The sequence below is a fragment of the Rissa tridactyla genome, chromosome Z, assembly GCF_028500815.1.
Source record: "Rissa tridactyla isolate bRisTri1 chromosome Z, bRisTri1.patW.cur.20221130, whole genome shotgun sequence".
NCBI classification, from domain to species: Eukaryota; Metazoa; Chordata; class Aves; order Charadriiformes; family Laridae; genus Rissa; species Rissa tridactyla.
This window is the reverse complement of record NC_071497.1, coordinates 73,222,268-73,240,047: the sequence shown is the minus strand read 5'-3', so window position 1 is coordinate 73,240,047 and position 17,780 is coordinate 73,222,268. Positions and strand designations below refer to the sequence as shown.

General features: G+C 35.1%; 2 protein-coding genes across 14 annotated transcripts in view; both read right to left on the bottom strand.

Moving 5' to 3' along the window:
• The window catches only part of CPLANE1 (ciliogenesis and planar polarity effector complex subunit 1), a 64,249-nt gene extending 55,212 nt beyond the window's left edge, over positions 1–9,037 (bottom strand). For 8 of the 12 annotated variants that reach the window (XM_054185348.1, XM_054185344.1, XM_054185345.1 and 5 more), the window contains exons 1-10: positions 8,522–8,899; positions 8,246–8,386; positions 7,238–7,373; positions 6,930–7,049; positions 5,842–6,068; positions 5,379–5,485; positions 3,527–3,683; positions 2,605–2,708; positions 2,261–2,443; positions 523–772 (exon numbers count right to left, since the gene is read on the bottom strand). In XM_054185348.1, the coding sequence (XP_054041323.1) occupies positions 523–772; positions 2,261–2,443; positions 2,605–2,708; positions 3,527–3,683; positions 5,379–5,485; positions 5,842–6,068; positions 6,930–7,049; positions 7,238–7,373; positions 8,246–8,326 (1,365 nt within the window). In that variant the 5' untranslated portion in view covers positions 8,327–8,386; positions 8,522–8,899. Of the gene's footprint in view, positions 1–522; positions 773–2,054; positions 2,111–2,260; positions 2,444–2,604; positions 2,709–3,526; positions 3,684–5,378; positions 5,486–5,841; positions 6,069–6,929; positions 7,050–7,237; positions 7,374–8,245; positions 8,387–8,521; positions 8,901–8,984 lie in introns of those variants that run through there. The other 4 variants (XM_054185338.1, XM_054185342.1, XM_054185349.1 and 1 more) reach the window with 4 other exon arrangements.
• Positions 9,038–10,405: 1,368 nt separating this feature from the next.
• The window catches only part of NUP155 (nucleoporin 155), a 34,305-nt gene continuing 26,930 nt past the window's right edge, over positions 10,406–17,780 (bottom strand). Inside the window, exons 30-36 of one of the 2 annotated variants that reach the window (XM_054186067.1) lie at positions 17,315–17,444; positions 16,937–17,050; positions 16,376–16,496; positions 15,288–15,398; positions 13,833–13,969; positions 12,966–13,066; positions 10,406–11,735 (exon numbers count right to left, since the gene is read on the bottom strand). In XM_054186067.1, the coding sequence (XP_054042042.1) occupies positions 11,597–11,735; positions 12,966–13,066; positions 13,833–13,969; positions 15,288–15,398; positions 16,376–16,496; positions 16,937–17,050; positions 17,315–17,444 (853 nt within the window). In that variant the 3' untranslated portion in view covers positions 10,406–11,596. The remainder of the gene's footprint in view (positions 11,736–12,965; positions 13,067–13,832; positions 13,970–15,287; positions 15,399–16,375; positions 16,497–16,936; positions 17,051–17,314; positions 17,445–17,780) is intronic. The other variant, XM_054186068.1, reaches the window with a different exon arrangement.

The window sequence follows — 17,780 nt, the reverse complement described above, 5'->3', positions numbered from 1 at the left end:
CAGAAAAATAAACAAAAATGCTTTAAGCAAGCTTTAATTGACAAACTCGGTTGAGAACCTAGTGGACACATGCACAGAGCACCATTGGGACTGTTGCTGACTGCTCTAAAACAGCAGCAATCTAAGATAGAGAGGTTTTACGGAATCTTTTCCGCCTTATTCTGAAAAGATGAGTTGGTTAGAGTAGCACAATACCTGTCAATGCCCTGAATTAACTCTATAAATACAGAAAACCCAACTTCTCCTACAGTTCCAGAAAGAATATATAGTGACAGTTAAGACTGTTCTCTTTACTACGTTTTACTGAAATGTCACCCAGGCATCAAAGGAATAAAATTCCAGAGAAACCTTTGTACTCATTGTTTTCCAGATTAACACTATTCTCAAAACAACTTTATAATTCAAAGGAATTTATAGAAATATCACAGTAAAGTAAATCGATGTACTCAGTTTAAAAATTACACTTTTTTACACACATGAAGTTTTTTTACTTAAAGCCTACAAAATAATTCATAACCCTACCTTGAAGTTCAGCAAATTCTGACGGATATTTTCAAGTCGTTGTGTTGAATCAAGCAAGAGGGATCTTATAAATCCTGACGGTGAAAGGTTGTTCGGAAATCTAAGCACTGTTATCATGTATCCATCAGAGACAATGAGGTAGGGTAATCTTGAATGTGAAGCAACAGAGAATCTCTGTCTCATAAGATCACTTTCAGAAGTTGAAGACCCAAGAGACTGACTAGAGCCTCGACAAAAGGAGTGCTGCTGTCTAAACGAAGATGCATCAAAAAAAAAAGAAACAACTATTATATGTAATAAACACGAAAAGAATAGAGAAGAAGTAACTTACAAACATCTAATACCACTCACACTGTCCCAATAGGTCTATTCAGAAGGAAGTATCTAAATTTTTGCAGGATAAGCCCTCCTGATGAGACTACTTATGCTTGCTAGATGCCAGTATTTTGCTGTTGTTGCAACTATTTTAGTTTAAAGAAAAATAAAACCAGCTTTCAGTATTCTCTTATTATTTCATTAATATTATACGTATTTTTTCACAATTTGACTATAAATTTCACACTTCTTTACCATAAAAATTTATGTAAATATATACATTTAATTTTAAATATCACACTTCTTTATCTAACTCTTTTTGTGTATGACTGCTTGAAGACAAAATTCTAAGTAGCCTGTAATAAAGTCATTTATGAAAAACAAAAAATTGCTCAAGCTCTGGATCTTACTATTTCAGAATCAGTTCAGACATTCAGCAGAAAATTCTATATGAACACACAAGTCTTCTCTTACAAAAGAGGCCTTACAAAGTCTATTCTTATAAAGAAATCACTCCTTCCTGAGTTCCAGAAAGTTGTGTTGTGCATGTATTCTAATATTAGCCCCATAATGCTTTGAAACATGTAAAATTACTGGGTTTTTATCTCTCAATAGTCCAAAAGTTCATAGACCATTCGAAAACAAAGCAGCTGCATACATTCAATAAATAACCATAATTAAGGCATTTTAATATATTTTAGTATCTGATTTTTCAACCAGACAGTGTAAAAAGGTATTATAAAGCTTTGAATATTTTCATGAGGTGCTACATTTACACACTACCTGGTTTTAGTCACTCAGAATTCATAAAATTTAAAAAAAATAAATATTAAAGCTTAGATCCTATTTTGTTTCCTCTAGTTATACAGACTCTGTTACTTTTCATAACTTCCAATTTACGCTAAAAGGTGTTATCAGAGATCCTTCTATTCCCCCATGCATCCAGCAGCATAATTTCTAAATTTAGAGTACCCCCAAAAAAACCCATTTAAACTAGTTTTTGTCCATGCAAATTTGTTATTTACAAGATCTGATATGGAAATGTGATACAAAGTTTTATTGGTAGAATTAAATAGTGAGCAGAGAAATACAACTGGATTAAAATAATTCTGCACTATTAGCACTTAATTTCTTCTTACATCATAAAAACATGCTGTTTTTAATTACTACTAAACTCAAACACTTAAAAAAACCCAGATCACTTAATGCATACTTACATTGTCAGAATGCCAACTTTCATCACGACAAACCCATTATAAGAAATAGAAGAGAACTATGAATGAGAAACAGATATTGAGAAGACACATGAAAAGCAAGAGAGTGAATATGACAGATGAAGTTTACATAAATTTGTAAAAAATGTATTTGAAGGTAAGATACAATCACATGACAAAAATGTATAAGCATTTCCAAACCCTTTTACCTGTATGTTATTAGTGGATGAAATGGAATAAACTCTGCTGGTCCAAATTCTACAGAGCAGCCAGAAGTAACCAAGGTCAGCAATTCACCCATACATGTCAATAAAATCAAAGATCCACGTTTTAACATGCAAGCCAAGAAAAGGCTATCAGGAGTCCAACTCATATCACCAACCCAGTAAGACCTAAATTGGGCAGGACAAAACATTTTTCTCTGTCAAATTTCTGTATCAAAAAGTTAGGATAATTAAAAAAGCAAAACAAAAAAAATAAAACAATGACCCCTCCCCCCGAACACAAACCCAAAAAATCCACAACAGCAGCAGAGACAATATAAATTACTGACCTGATAAACTTGGATGGGACTGTCTTATTCTTGCTACTACAACCTTTAAGGCTACCCGAAAGAGTTACAAAATTCAACGTGTTTAAAAACAAAATCTGAGTTGCCTAGAAAGAAAAAGTAAATGTAAAGAAAACATAAATATTTGTATCACAGAAAACATAAATATTTGTATCAAAATGTCATTATTGTAAAAAACAATTTATCTTAGCAAGCTATGCATTACATTTGATGCACTGGAAACACTATTATACATGAAAGAAATGCAACTGTACTTCAATATTTATTACTACTTAGACTATTTATTAATTTCTATATCTATTCCTACATTTGAAAAATAATAGAAGATTATTATATACTCAACATATAATTCAATATTTTTTTTAACGTGACTTTTCTAAAACCCTCAAAATAATATAAGATCACTCTTCTCCAGTATTGTTGGTGAATAACAAGTGGAGCTTTGAAGGACTGCATCATCCCATCCTGGTACACTAAATAAGCTGGTCTGTATTCCCTGTCATCATCATCTAAAAACTAGAATAAGATTTGGTCTCTGAGTTTCTAGAAGGAATAACATTATGAAGTGGGAACATAACCTCCAATACATGTTAGGCTGAGGCCCGATTGAGAATCATTCAGAATCTTTGCAGATAAAATGCAGTAACTGAAATTAATTTATTATTGTATTTCTTGGAGATTAGAAGCGACAGAGCAGCATACATTGACTTCTTAACCAAACAACAGCATTCAAGTAATTACAAGTTGTGGCAGAATATTTTATATATGAGCATCAATGTGAATATAATCACGTTTCAACAAGAATGCTGAAAAATCACTCCTAACGATGTGTTATTAAATCCTTGTTACCACTTCATTCAAACTGAAATATTAGCTTAAATGACATACTGTCTATCATTCGTACCTCTGGATCAGTTTGATTAACAGCTACTGCAAGTAGAAGTCCATCTCTTGCAAATGCACATAGCAAAGCTCCTCTTGACTTCACAAACACACACTGAGGAACCAAATTAACAAGTGAACAAGTCTGCTGGACCCAGCGGATCTGGTATGGCAAAGAACTGAATACCAAAAGAAAAACCAACCAAAAAACCAAGAGGTTAGACAATTATGCTGAAAGAGATGAATCATGTATTGTAAAAAGCCACATAAAGGACGAACAATAAAAACAATAAAAAAGTCACATATTTTTCGTCAAAAACCTTAGAAATCGAAAATATTTTTTATTTACATGAGTTTAAAAATGATGTCTGAGCACTGAAAATTATTTTTATGGGACAGGAATTTGGGCTATATGTGTAGAACATGCAAATAAATATAGACGCATGCCATATAATTAAGGTGCTTGCATTCTAGCCAGGAACAGCTTCCTCGGACAGCGTAATGTCATCAAACACAGCAATACTCAGAATTCGAAAATGAAAATCAATACGATACTGCTCTGAACAAAGAAGCTGTGGATGCCTCATCATTGGAAGTGTTCAAAGTCAGGCTGGATCGGGCTTCCAGCAACATGGTCTAGTGAAAGTTGTTCCTGCCTGTGGCAGCAGTGTCAGACTAGATATTCTTTAAAGGTTCCTTCCAACTCAAACTATTCTATGATCCAAAAAAGATTCAAAATGTGATAGAAAACACAACAGAGATTTCACTTGGAAGCATGGCACCTGACAGACAAAAAATAAAGCATTAACATGAAAAAATTAATTAAACAATACTAAGTAATGAAATTGAGCGACAGTTGGCATAAAGAAATTATGAGAAATGACTCTCATGACTGAGAAATGTGGTTACAATTTGAAGTTGAAGTACTACAGTATATATATACGTACTTCTACACTGCGAATGTTATGCTCTATTTCATTTTTTGTATTACCAGAAAGGCATTGCCATGCTACTGAGAAACGGAGTGAAAGTGATGCCGCTTAGCAGGGCAAGGCAGAAATCATTACTAAGTTAGTATCAAAAGAGCATCATTTAACAAAAGCAGTTGTACCACATCAGGCATAGGGCAAAATTTTAGCAAGTTACTAAAGTTATACCTGCAGAGGACGTATCTGTTTAAAATCATATATCTCACCTAGGAAGAGGAATGGACTATACATGTACTGAGGATTATTATTCAATTGCATTTTTAAGTGGTTGTATCAGTATAACTATTACAGTGCACTGCCCCAGCCCAGATAAAGAAATGCACATGCACGCTCTTACACAGTCTAGGCGTAAGAGATGAAAAAGGGGAACAGAAAACAAATAAAATATACAAATATGCATAATAAAGAAGCAAAAGAGGTATTTGGGGCATTCATGGCCGCAAAGTATGCACTAATAATATAACTAAAACAAAAAAAGGAAATTCTATTAGCATGATGCAAAAAACTCCCTGATGCCTGCACACACATGTACAGGCATGTGTATGTATACATAGCCACCCACATACAGTGTGAAATACACTCAGTTTTATTTAGGTGCAAGTTAATTATGAAGTACGGCATACATACATAAATGCTGTTACATTAACCATATTCAAATGCTTGTCCATATATGGATCATATATATGGCTATATTGTCCACATATGCATACAGAATGTAGCATGCTATGAATGTACATATGCAAATGTTAAGTAGGTGGTCAGAACCATAGGCTAATTGGACATCAGTGTAAGCATGTTCAATTGCAGCCCTGAATCTCAGCTTTAGAGCACCTAATAAAAATCTTTCTCTTAAGCTAATGTAACTTCTCATATATTTGAACTTACCTAATGTATTTAAAGCTATTTTCCTGCCATCGAAGAATCAAAAATGTGAGCATCAAACATTCTCCAGAGTAAAACACAAAAGAGCACAAACAACAATCACCCAGTACCTGTGGAAAACAAAACACACAAACAAAATCCAGAACAAACCCAAAAACCTGGTTACACACAATTTTCTCTTTAATTATTTATATATTTAGATCAATAGCTATTACTATTCCGATTAAATAACACAATGTTGCCATTCAGAAATATAAATGCTGGTAAGAATATTACTGGTCCAGCTAAACTTTGATCTGATCCAGTAAGGCTTTTCTTACGTTGTTGTTAAATCTAATACGAACCGAACGATTAAGCCTGCGCACAACACCAAAGAAGCAGAGATCGCTCCGAAACTTCACTGTAGCTTCTGTGGCTCTCATTTACTTAAGAGACAAAATGGATTGGTTTAGGGCTTATTTTTTACCTCATTTTGTATGAAAGCGGCATGCACTCCAATTTCTTTTTCTTCAGTAGAAGGCAACATGACTGATTCATCAGGCAAAATTTGCGTCCAACGCCCAGAAGAATTTTTATAAGAGGTTGTATTTTCATGTTCTGTGCTCTCCCACAAAAAGACACATGCTGTAGGAGTAGTTAGTAGTGCCTTTCTGCCATCTCCAGATACATACAAGTACAATCTCATTAAACACTCTGGGGGAAAAAAACCAACAAACACAACAATGTGCTAGAACAGTTTCTGATCCTCTGTTAGATTTAGATGTTAAAAAAAAAAAAAAAGAAAATTTCTTCTCTGTCACATGAAATCCAAGACACCACATTTAGTATCTTTCATTTCCAGCTTCCACTACTGACAGTAGACCTCAGGCAGCAGTAATGTCAGATGGGACATACTTTTTTTTTTTTAATGCATTTTATGAATTATCTTTCCCACAAGACTCAATCATTAGAATTGTTTGCTGAGATTGTCTTTCTTGAAATCCATCTTTCATGAAAACTATTAATAAATGCGTAAGTGACCTACTATCTATTACCTTCATCTCCTAAATGCACTACTGATCTTCCCTGAAATGCCAGTATTGCTTGCACAATACTTCACTTTATAACCCGATATCGGTGACATTAATCAATACATGACAATATTTGATATTTAAGTTTTCAAATATGTGTCTTTACATTATTCTCTCCAATTAGCATTTGTGATAAAAACAGAATAAGCTTCAATTTATGCATATAGGGTTAAAATCAGATGTACATCTGCTCTAAGGTATTTTTAGCCTAGTAAGCAAGGTTTTTCTACAGTTGAAAGTAACCATTAAAAAATATTTCCTATATTTAAAAATTTATTACTTCTTACAGATTACTAACTGCAAAAAACTGTAGCATTCAAGTGACCAAGAGGAAATTTGTGAAAGCTTAGCTAGCACACAAGTTATACAAATGCAAAACAGTCTGAGAACATAGCTTTTACTTGTGCAATAACACTTAACAAAAGGAAAACCACTTTCACTCTATTCCACTTTTCAAAAGACTAATTGAAAAAAAAAACCCTACCTTGTGCTGCTGCAACTACTTTCCTAGACTCTTCAATTGCTGGCACAATTTTCAAGTAGTCCTGATCTTTATTCCAAAGAAACAGCTCTCCCGTTGTGAGTATTCCTGCCAACCAAGCACCTGTGTTCATCAGGGGAGAGATGTTTTGAAGGATGTTATTGTGAAGTACTTAAACTTACTTCCCTTCCATCTTAGCCATAGTTCTAAAGCTGACAGTGAACTGGCAGATCCTTTAGATATTCTACGTTTCTAAACTGTTATAACAACAAATAAAATGAGTTTATAATACATAAGAAATTATACTTAACCATTTCTTGATGTTGTTAAAACAACTACGTTTTTCAACAATGACTGCAGCCGAGGGATTTTCTTCTTTGTCTTCCCTGATGCCAGGTTAATTTCATTTATATGTTTATCATCTAGAAGAAAAATAGACTCTTTTTCCTGTTGAAAGAAAAAAGAGCATTTTGTTTTTTAAAAAAATAATTTTCTACATAAGCCGGCAAAATAACAAAGAGATAAAAAATGTTTGGGGAAATATAAATAAAAAAAAAAAAGAAAAGACACTACAGCTGCAATTCTTCAACTTCATTCTTCAGTGGATTTGCTTTACAGTACAACATTGTATCTAGCATCAACCTACAGTGATGATGCATTTGGTTCACAGGTTTTAAACTATCAAACTAATTTTACAATCATTATTAAAAAGTTCTTTGAATTACCACAACTGAACTACCTGCCAACAAATGACAGCACAACAACAAATTTGACACTAGTTATCTCGTATTGCAGTGTTTAGTGAGATTTTTGCCACTGAGTTCAATAGAAGGAATTGCCCTAATGGTTACCTACTTAAACTCAAAACATGTATTAGAAGAGAAGGAAAAAACAAAATTAGTCTAATTTTATCCAAAAAGCTTAAGAAAGCGTGTCTTTCAACAGATGCAGGATGGAATAAGAAAAAAAATTCTGTTCACAATTTCCAACAGCGTACAGTAGAAAAGGCTATGAAAAACTAGAACTATCAAAATAACAATCTCATATAAGGGACAGGTCTTGTGGGAAAAAAAGAAAAGGAAAAAATACCCCATGACTCCCTACTGTTTATCAGAAAAATTTTGAAACTCCAACCTCAAGTCAGTAAGACAGAAAAACAGGCCACTTATTTCAAGAACTCTTAAGTGGGGTACATTCAGATCACTTCCTGAGACATTTTTTTACCCCCGCCCCCCCATAAATGGAAGTGCAAAGTATCACATAATTAAAAAACTTACTCTTTGCAAAATTTTACTTAAATAGAAGTTCATTGCACTTACCTGTCCAATCCACGAGATGCGAGGCCATGGTTTCCTCTGCTTGATACACGTAGAGATGAGAACATCTAGCTTAATCTCCATTCTTATTAAACCTCTAGGTAACCATTATAAAGAAAATCAAATAATGGCTTTTTCACATATCTATAGAGAATGTGAAGAAAGAAAAAAAAAAAAGACGTTATTATTACCTGGCAAATGGTATTAGAAGATGGGAATCTAGACACAAGCTCTCAACTACAGCAGCTTCTTCTAAACGCAAACAGAACTGATGCTTACCTGTATTTCCAAACTAAAACAGCTATTTTCATTCACATAGCTCACAGGCTATTTGCGGCTTAGCCGTACAGATTACACGCTTGTTCCAGAAGGAGCTGAGCGAAAGGAGCCACAAGCACTTTGCTAAAATCTCTAGTAAGAACACAGAAAGCAAGAGAAACATACTGCAGCCCCCTAAGAGCAAGAGATCAGAAACTCGAAGCAAAATACGACCGGAGCTCCATGGACACGGCACTTCCCACCCGAGCCGGGGCTGACGGAGCGGGCAGGAGGAGGGCGTCCCCGCCTCAGAGCCACCTCAGGCCGCGGGCTGAGGGGAGGCAGTACACCCTCACCGCAACCGGCACAGACATGGCGCTGACGGGCCGCCGCCGCCGCCGCCCCACCCGAGAGCCGGGAGCCCCGAGCCCGCCGCCGCCCCACCCGAGAGCCGGGAGCCCGCCGCCGCCCAGGCCGCACTCACCTCCCGGCCGCCCCGACCGCCGCCAACGGTTGCGAGTCAACGGCGGGCGGCGGGGCGGAGGCAGCGCAGCGCGCAGGCGCGGGACCCGGCCCAGCCCCACGGGCTGGCACCGCCCTCGCCGCCTCCCTGGGCGGGATGTGCCTCAGCACAGGGAGCAGCGTACCTTCAATCTGCCCTGGCCGGGCTCGGCCTACGGCCTCCCGCTGCCGCCTCGCCGCGGAACCGGCCGGTTTAGCAAGCTGCTGAGGGAGAATGTGCGTCGTCATCGGCGTTCGGAGGTGGGGGCTGTGCGACAGCAGGAGACACAGCTGTGGGACTAACGCTTCTCATCGAGTACGGGAACTGAGGTTCAGTGGGGTACAAACTGTGGCTTGGTTTCACTGCCTTTAGTTACCTTGAAGCAGCTGTTTCTCAAACCACTTTAGAAAGTTCCTTTCTGCCTTCCCTTAAACACAGTCTTCATTGAGAATGAGTAACGTTGGGAGAGAGGGGAAAAAAACCAAAACAAACCCCTAAAACCAACAAAAGTAATCATACAGTTGTTGAGTTTTTCTTAATGACCAGTGTTTCACGTTTGTGTTGGTCAGTTACTTCCCGGTACTTGTCACTATTTGTATCAGCTGCTGCGTTAACCCACCCACCCCTCTCTGATCCCAGGTTTCCACACCCCTCCCAATTTGAACTGGCAAACAGAACCAGCCCCGTCTTCGACCGAGAGCAGAGCAAGGGCTACGGAAATAAAAGGCAGTGTCTACACTGAAATTATCTGCAATCATCTGAAAAATACCAAAGATAACTCTTGATGTGCTTTGAAATACTCTTACTTCGAAAAACTTGCAATATTGCCGGAGGCATTCTTATTCTATTAACCAGAAAAAAAAAAAAAAAAAAGATCTGAAACCCAAGTTTGTGACTTGTGCCTGTTCCCAACTCTGTCATTTCCCCAGATCTGAAAATATGAAAATATGCTCAACACTACATACTTTCATGCAAATATTAAAATTCAGAAATAAAAGTTAAATGCACCAGGTAAGACTTGGGACATCACTTGTACGAACAGAACTGCAATAACAAGAGCGGGATAAATATACCTGACTTTCTTGGTATGAAACATAGCTATCAGCAGAAAATAACTTGTAATACCTAAAGACAGTATACTTTATATGGAAAGATGCAAATCTTTTTCCCAGGACATACAGACCTTCCTCTATTTAAATACTTTGTGAGGAAATTTCAACACTGACAAAAGAGAAAAGCCACCATTAAGATTTCAGTTCTATTTTGATCTAACAAGAGGTAAAAAGGAGATGTATTTTAATTTACTTGTTACTTCAGTAGGTGCATTCTCTGACTGAAAATAATCAGAATGTACCCAGCAGTTCACAGAGAAAGAAATTTAATGGCTGTACTTTAAACAAAACTTTAAGCATAGTAATCAGATCTAGTAGTAAAGGCTATAAGTAGCTAACTTGCATGTATATAAATGTCTTAATCTATACTTTTTTTCTGTTTCTTGAACACCTATGATAGATGTTATTAACTGCTTGTTCTTCTGCAAAAGAAATACGTTAATCTACTTTGTAGGCATGAAGATATTTGCTTCTTTCCCCCATTAAGAATCTTGATTATTTACTTAAATGAAGTTATTTGAGAAAGACTAAAGACCAGCATGAACTGTTAATTTCTTGTGCATGTTATATAGCATTTATGTTGTTGAATATGTACACAATGCATACCAGTAAAATGGAGACAAAACAAACATGTTGGATGAGATTTTAAAATCTTCGGAAGCACGCATAGAGGATGATGAGTAGTCTTTGCTCCTTTTAAGGAATATAGACAGTTTGGTTCTTGAGTGCATGTAATGAAAGTAGACAGAAGTCACTTCTTGACTTCTTTATTTGATTTTAAGAGATACAACATATTTATTTAAATGGAATAGGGAAAATAACCTGATAGGCTTTTAAAACTATTTTTTCACTTGTAATACAAATTAGATTGCTGTAATTTAATATCAAACATTCTGTTTAGAGGCAGGCTGCATTTAAAGTCACAGTTATGAAACGATGATTATCTTTGTTATTGAAAGAGCCAATAAGCTCATGCAGAGTTATGATTGCATCACTATTCCTTGGCATGACCACATTTACAACCTGACTCATGTACATGCGCTTTTATCATCGTCTTGCCTTCTGCAGTTGTCATTTTTTGTTTTGATTATTTGTAAAACAGTTATCGAATAGATTTTACATCCTACTTTTCTCCATTACTTTCTGTTAAGTAAAGAAAATGAAAAATGTTTTCCAAATATTTTTAATCCTCAAGGAAAGATCACACAATGTATTTTATTTCAACAGTACAAAAAAAGCTTTCCATTGTTAAAAAATTTGGTAAAAGAAAATCCATTTGTCACATTTACATTCTACGATTTGTAGATACCTTTAAAATAGCATGAATACAGGCCACGCAACCGATAACTGCAGCAGGTGATACAGCTTTCTCAGAATTTCTTTCTGAGGATTTATTCTTCCAGAGATTCAGTGCAGACATTTGAACTTTTATTTAATAGTTCATTTTATCTGAGTTAATGATCCCGTTATTATATTAGCCAATCAGTGAAGCCGTTCTAATTTAGCCTGTAGTGATTTAAAATTCCCAACAGCAGTCTGCACCATCAGCGTCGGGCTCATAGACTGAAGTTCAACCAAGTAGCAACTAACCGCATCCAAGCAAACATTTGTGAATCGTCGCCTGTAAAGAAAACATAATAATAATGAGCTCCTTTTTGTTTCTGCATATTAGAATTCATCTGAAATAGAAAGTGAGCATTCTTTTGAGTTTTAATGGAATAACATATCAGCAAGACACCTGTCAGTTACTTGTAAGCATTTAACTATTTATGAGAAAAATTGTTTTGTGACTAAGGCATAATGGGAAAAGAAATATTAAATATAAACAATAAAACATGATATAGTTAACAGCAACGTGAAATATTTACTTTCATATTTAGATATTAATTTACATATGAATACAATCAATGTGTAAGTTATTAATTTATATAGCAATTTAAACATCTAAAATTAGTAATAAGTCACAACAGTTTAAGTATTAATATATAAATAGATATTAGAATTAGACAACATTCACTAAAGCTCTGATAAGTTAGAGTATCTAAATCAGCTAACCATAAAAGACCAAAAAAGTGAGAAAAGATAGATGTAAACTTTATATGTGAATAGGGAATATTTACATGTATATTTTCAAGAGAATTAGAAAAAAATTATGGTTACAAGAGTTGTCAAGACTTTGCCTAGTTCTGCTTGTTGTTTCTGAGACAAGATAGTTCTGACTGATCTTTGTATAGTTCATTCACAAAAGTTGCCAAAGCTAGAGATTCCATACTATGCAGGCAACTTGTTCAAATACATAGCTATTCTTTTAGCTAGAAACTTTTTCTAATATCAAACCTAAATTCTTTCCTGTTGCAGGCAAAGATGAATTTTAGTCTTGGAGAATGATTCACCACCAACCTCTTAAAAACAACTTGGGAAGATGTGTCCCCGTATTTAGTCTTCCCTCTTCCACTGAGAAAGAACTCAGTGCTTTCTAGCCTTTCTTCATTAAACATTTCACTGTTTCACTCATGAGATGCCCAATTCTCATTTTTCCCCTCTTTTCCCATTTCGCTCAAATTTGTCTGTACTACTGCTTAAAGTATGTTGACAAAATTTACAAAACAATCCTATCAGTTCCTCATGAATCTTCAGTAAAGTGGAGAAAATTATTTTTATTGATATAGAGAGGACCCTACAAATTTCTACCAACTGGTTTTGAATGATGAATCTCAGTAATCACAGCTAAGAAAGAAATACTAAATTCACACAAAAATAAAGAAGAAAAGCGTTGGGAATTTGTGAAGTGCAGTGCTTTAGGATATTTTATATCTTTCAATATTTATTAGGATATAGTTGCCTTTCTTACCTCAGAGGTACTCTGCTTGGATCATGTACATATCCTGATAATAATACATGAATACACTCTAAAAGGTGTAAAGGCTTTTTCATTCTATTCCAATAGGGGTCCTAAAAAAAGATGCCAAAATATTAAGGAGACAAGTATTAAGGAGACCAGGAGAAGAAAAAGTAGGTCTACACACAAATTGACAGCTCTGGCAATTATTTATTCATTGTAACAAAAATGTAAGAGAAATGGGAATTATATCTTGATCTATATTAAGTTTATATTTAAGTACTATTTTGACTTTTGAGTACTAAAACATACATGAATTTAACTCAGTTTTCCATTCCTTAACAGGCTGTAAAGTAATTGACTTTAGGAATTCCTGAATTCCTTACACTGTAAGGAATCTGGTTAAAAAAAGGCAAGTAAATTCTCTTCGTTTCAATTCTGTTTAAGCCATTTCTACAAACCAAAAATATTAAAAAAATTACTCCTTATTCTTTATGCCTATTGCATCAATAGATGAGACAAGATGCAGTAATAAAGCAAATTTTAATCATTAATAAGAAACAAATAAAATTAATATAGTCAAGATATGCTGTTCGTTCTGCAAATAACAATTCTAGTCCTACTTAATCATAAATCAGCTTTAGGTGAAGTAAAAGTGTTAACAATTTTCCTTATACTTTAAGATTGATGCGAGTGAAATCAACAGGAGAAAAAAAAGCAGCATTAAGGGCTTTTCAGTAAAAAAATACAACAAAAGCTACAAAGTTGGTATTTTGATATATCACACCTTAAATTATTTTATGTTACCCACTAATAGACCTTGATAGTAGTTGAAAACAAAATTTTTATTTATTTTTATTTCATGGCTATTTTTCTCACCCGTGCTTTAAACAACTGGTCATATACTTCAAGCAGCCTTGGCAATGTCACTCCAATTTCTTGCATGGTATACGTTACAAAACCTACATCCCAGTTCAAAGTGCAGACCTGCTGCTCCAGAAACTGCACTAGAAAATCTGGAGGACAAAAATAATGGGATGTTTAGATTCCAACTTGTTAATGGTAGTCTTGCAAACAAAAGCATTTGAACATGATTTACTCCAAGTTTAATTTTCTGTCTGCTACACAGTTGCTACCTGTGTAAAAACCTTCACAGGTACCTCCTCTGAAGCACATGTAACAGTTTCCTCCAGTCTGCATAGAGGGAAGGATATGCAAAATGTAACTACTTCCAAGGATGGTGTTAAGCTATCAGCAATGCATGACAGGCATTACTCATACTAAGTACTTTATTAATGTTCTGCCACGGAACTATGCTCTTAAGTAAAGTTCAATAACTTACAAATAAGTAATAACTTTGTTCAGCACAAAAGAACACAGTATCATTTCATTTCCTAGAACAGCCAGTAACACTACTGCATCTTTATCATGTTAAGCGTCAGTAACAATTAACAATATATGAACTAAAAGAACTAAATGTACTTTTACAATAGAACATTTAGTGCTGAACAATATATTTTCCAGGTTTTGTTGTTGTCATAACATGTGAGCATCTCAAAAGCAGTCAGAAGCTCCAAAAAGGATCCAGAAATCCGCTGAATTCTTTTTTTAGAATCTGATCCTGCAGATAGCAGTAGATACTTCAAAAGACAGCATATAAATGTGGCTGTCTAAGTTCTTATTATATGTATAAATAAACATTTCTATCTTGTACTTCAATACAAAGAAAAATTACTCTTTTCTAAAACGGGATATGCACAACCATTCAAAAATAACTGTTGCTGCCTTCTAAGCTTGATTTACTTCCCATTTAGGGTGAAAACTTACAACTTCTGGTTAAATCCCTAGAAAAATTCTAGGAAAAACCTGTAAAAGCTGCAATAGTTTTGTAATCATACAATTATACTGTGTTTACAAAATTAGAGTCCAATAGAAAGTCTATTTCTACTTTTCATCTAACCTCCCTCTCCTGAATCCCTTATTAAAGTCACTCAATAATAAGCAAGTATCACAACATTTTGTTTGTAATTTCCCAGACAAAACTGAAAAAAAACCCCCAAAACTACCCAGCTACGCTCAAGATCAAGTCCATCACTACTGACAGTGAAATAATTTGTTGCTTTAGTTACAGTGAAAAATTTCACTAATAACTACAGTAGTTACAGATCACAAGCATGTCATTATGTATTACAAAATTATCAATATTCTTTCCTTTTAGATTTAAAAAGAAAAGACATTTCTTAGGTTAAAACTTTTTTTAAGAGGCTAAAAAGAAAGCTGAGACTCATTCATATAACGCATATGTTTATTTACTATGCAGGCTGAACAACTTGCCTAAAGGGAAGTAACGAGGTGTGTCAGCATATATCTTTCCAAGCAATACCATCTTCAGACTGAGTGCTTGCATTCTGTCAGCAGGGCTCAGAGACACGCTATCGCTCAACTCTGAAAGTGAAAAAAAATAATTTCAAGAGAATGTCAGACAAAAAGTTCCATGTTCCACATTTATACACAACTGCACTGAGGTACTCAAATTTACTAGTAACGCATCAAAATCTTACACTACTGTCAGTGCAAAACCAGCATGTGGAAGAGAAAATACAACTTTTCCTGGTGTGTTTGCATATATATTCACAGATTTTCATGATTCCTTGAAGTTCCATGCAAATCTACTTAAAACAAACCCACAAAAAACCCCACACAAAACCTCACCATCAACCCCAACAACAACAAACCCACAAAAAACCTACTACCCCATAGCTTTTATCTCAATTCACTGTCAATTGTGTTTCCACAATGGCAACCTTGAGCACAAAATCCAAGAAAAATAAAACAAGAGTAAGACAGTGAACAACCAACTCATGGTAAAGGGTGAGACAGGTTACCACAGCTGAGTGTATCACACAGGCTTGCAGAGCTGTGCCCACTACTCTGCTTCTCTATGAATGGATACAACCCTTAGACTTCTGCTCCTGTCAACGTTACAAAACCACTGAACTCCCTGAAGATTCTTTGATCTTTTTCATGATAACTTAAACATTTTTATTATAATTTCCTAATAGTGAAGCCTTCAGACAAGATTTCACAGGTATTCTGAAGTCCATATATAACGGCATCTAAGAACAACAAGGAATGAAATGACTTCTTTAATGTTACCTGGAATTCAAGCAATACATGCAATATGCTCCAACATATACTTAAAAATATTACTTTTCTGTCCTTTAGTCACACAAGCCAAAGGTAATAACGTTAATGAATTACTAGTTAACTACACTTACCAAATATATTACAGAATAGTCCAGAAAAGATACATCTCACTGGGACGGCACATCAGTAGCAGCACACAATCAGTCTTAAAAGCTTTAATTGTACCGTTTTCCTATACTTCTAGCTTGTTCCACTCCTACTCCATTAAGACCTACCTTTCTCAATGATTTCTTGCCAGAGAGTTTGCACCAAGATAGGATCAGAATGACCCGCACAATGTATAATTGCAAGTTTACACTCTGAGAGCTTAAAAGGGTCAGCAAATTCTCCATACAGCTGAAAGAAAAATTACCAGGCTTTACATTTAAGTAGGTTAAAAAGGAAAATTTTAAATTCAGCTTTTCATTATTTTGTATGGTAGACATCAGACTAGTAAACATGCAACTTAAAGAACTATTGCCAAACACTAAATGATTTTTTTTTTTTTACTACATTTAGTTTCACTTCTTAAGTACAATCCCCAATTTTAAATGAAGTTATAATTAATAACATTAATTTTCTAACAATTTTCCCATTAAATGAAGAAATCTAAGAGACATGGAAGAAATTAAAGTACTAAAGATTGAAGGAATATGAAAGTACAGAAAAAGATAGTCCAGGGTAACAGACATTCTGAGACCAGGAATGCCAGACTGTCCTTCTATTGCTTTTCCTAGTCAGCTTCCCTCCCAGCAAACGTGATCAATTGACTTTTAATACAGAGGAATTTTAATCACCTTGGTTATATCCATCAGCTCAGCATCAAGCTGGGAGATTGCGTCTTGCACTGAAGAATGATGGGAATACTGCCTTTGTAATGTTTCTTGTATTTGAAGCTGGATCCTTGCAACCTTGATTAAGAAGAAAAAATATTTCAAGATTGGCTTAATTTAAATAAAGCTTAAGAATACACCCAGAATTAACTAACTTATTTAAATGTAGGAACGTTACTATATTACACCTCACAGTCTCCTATCAACTGCATAACTTTGCCATGTCTGTACGAAAACACAGACAACTTCTTCTACAGAATTGGTAATAAAATGTCATGTGCCAATGAGACAAGTGAAATAATGCATTTACAGTGTAGCTTAGATTAATATTTTTTTTCTTACTTCCATTTTCTCTTCTAGTTCATGTAGGAATTCACCATCTGCAGCCATAGAGGATATGGCAGTAGAACTTTTGGCACTCAAAATGGCACGTGCAATGTATTCAAGACGCTGCTGAAGAGAAATTTCTGTGCTGCAAAACAAATATTCAAAATAAGATGGGTACTTAATATAATGATTTGAGGGTTAGTTATATTCTAATTGGACTCTGCAAATTAGTATGTGACTTCTCGTGATTTTACTAAGTCATGCTGGACATTATCCAACTATGTAACCCCATCTTTGTTGCACGCTCTGTTCTAGTGTACTTTTCAACCCACTGCTCCACAGTTACACTATCACATGATAAAATTCTGTGTAAGAAACGACTACTTAATACTTGCAACAGGAAATACACTGCAAGCTGTAATTTCTTTCCAATAGTGTCCTGGATTAGTAGCTAAATATGTTCCATTCATTTATATCTTTT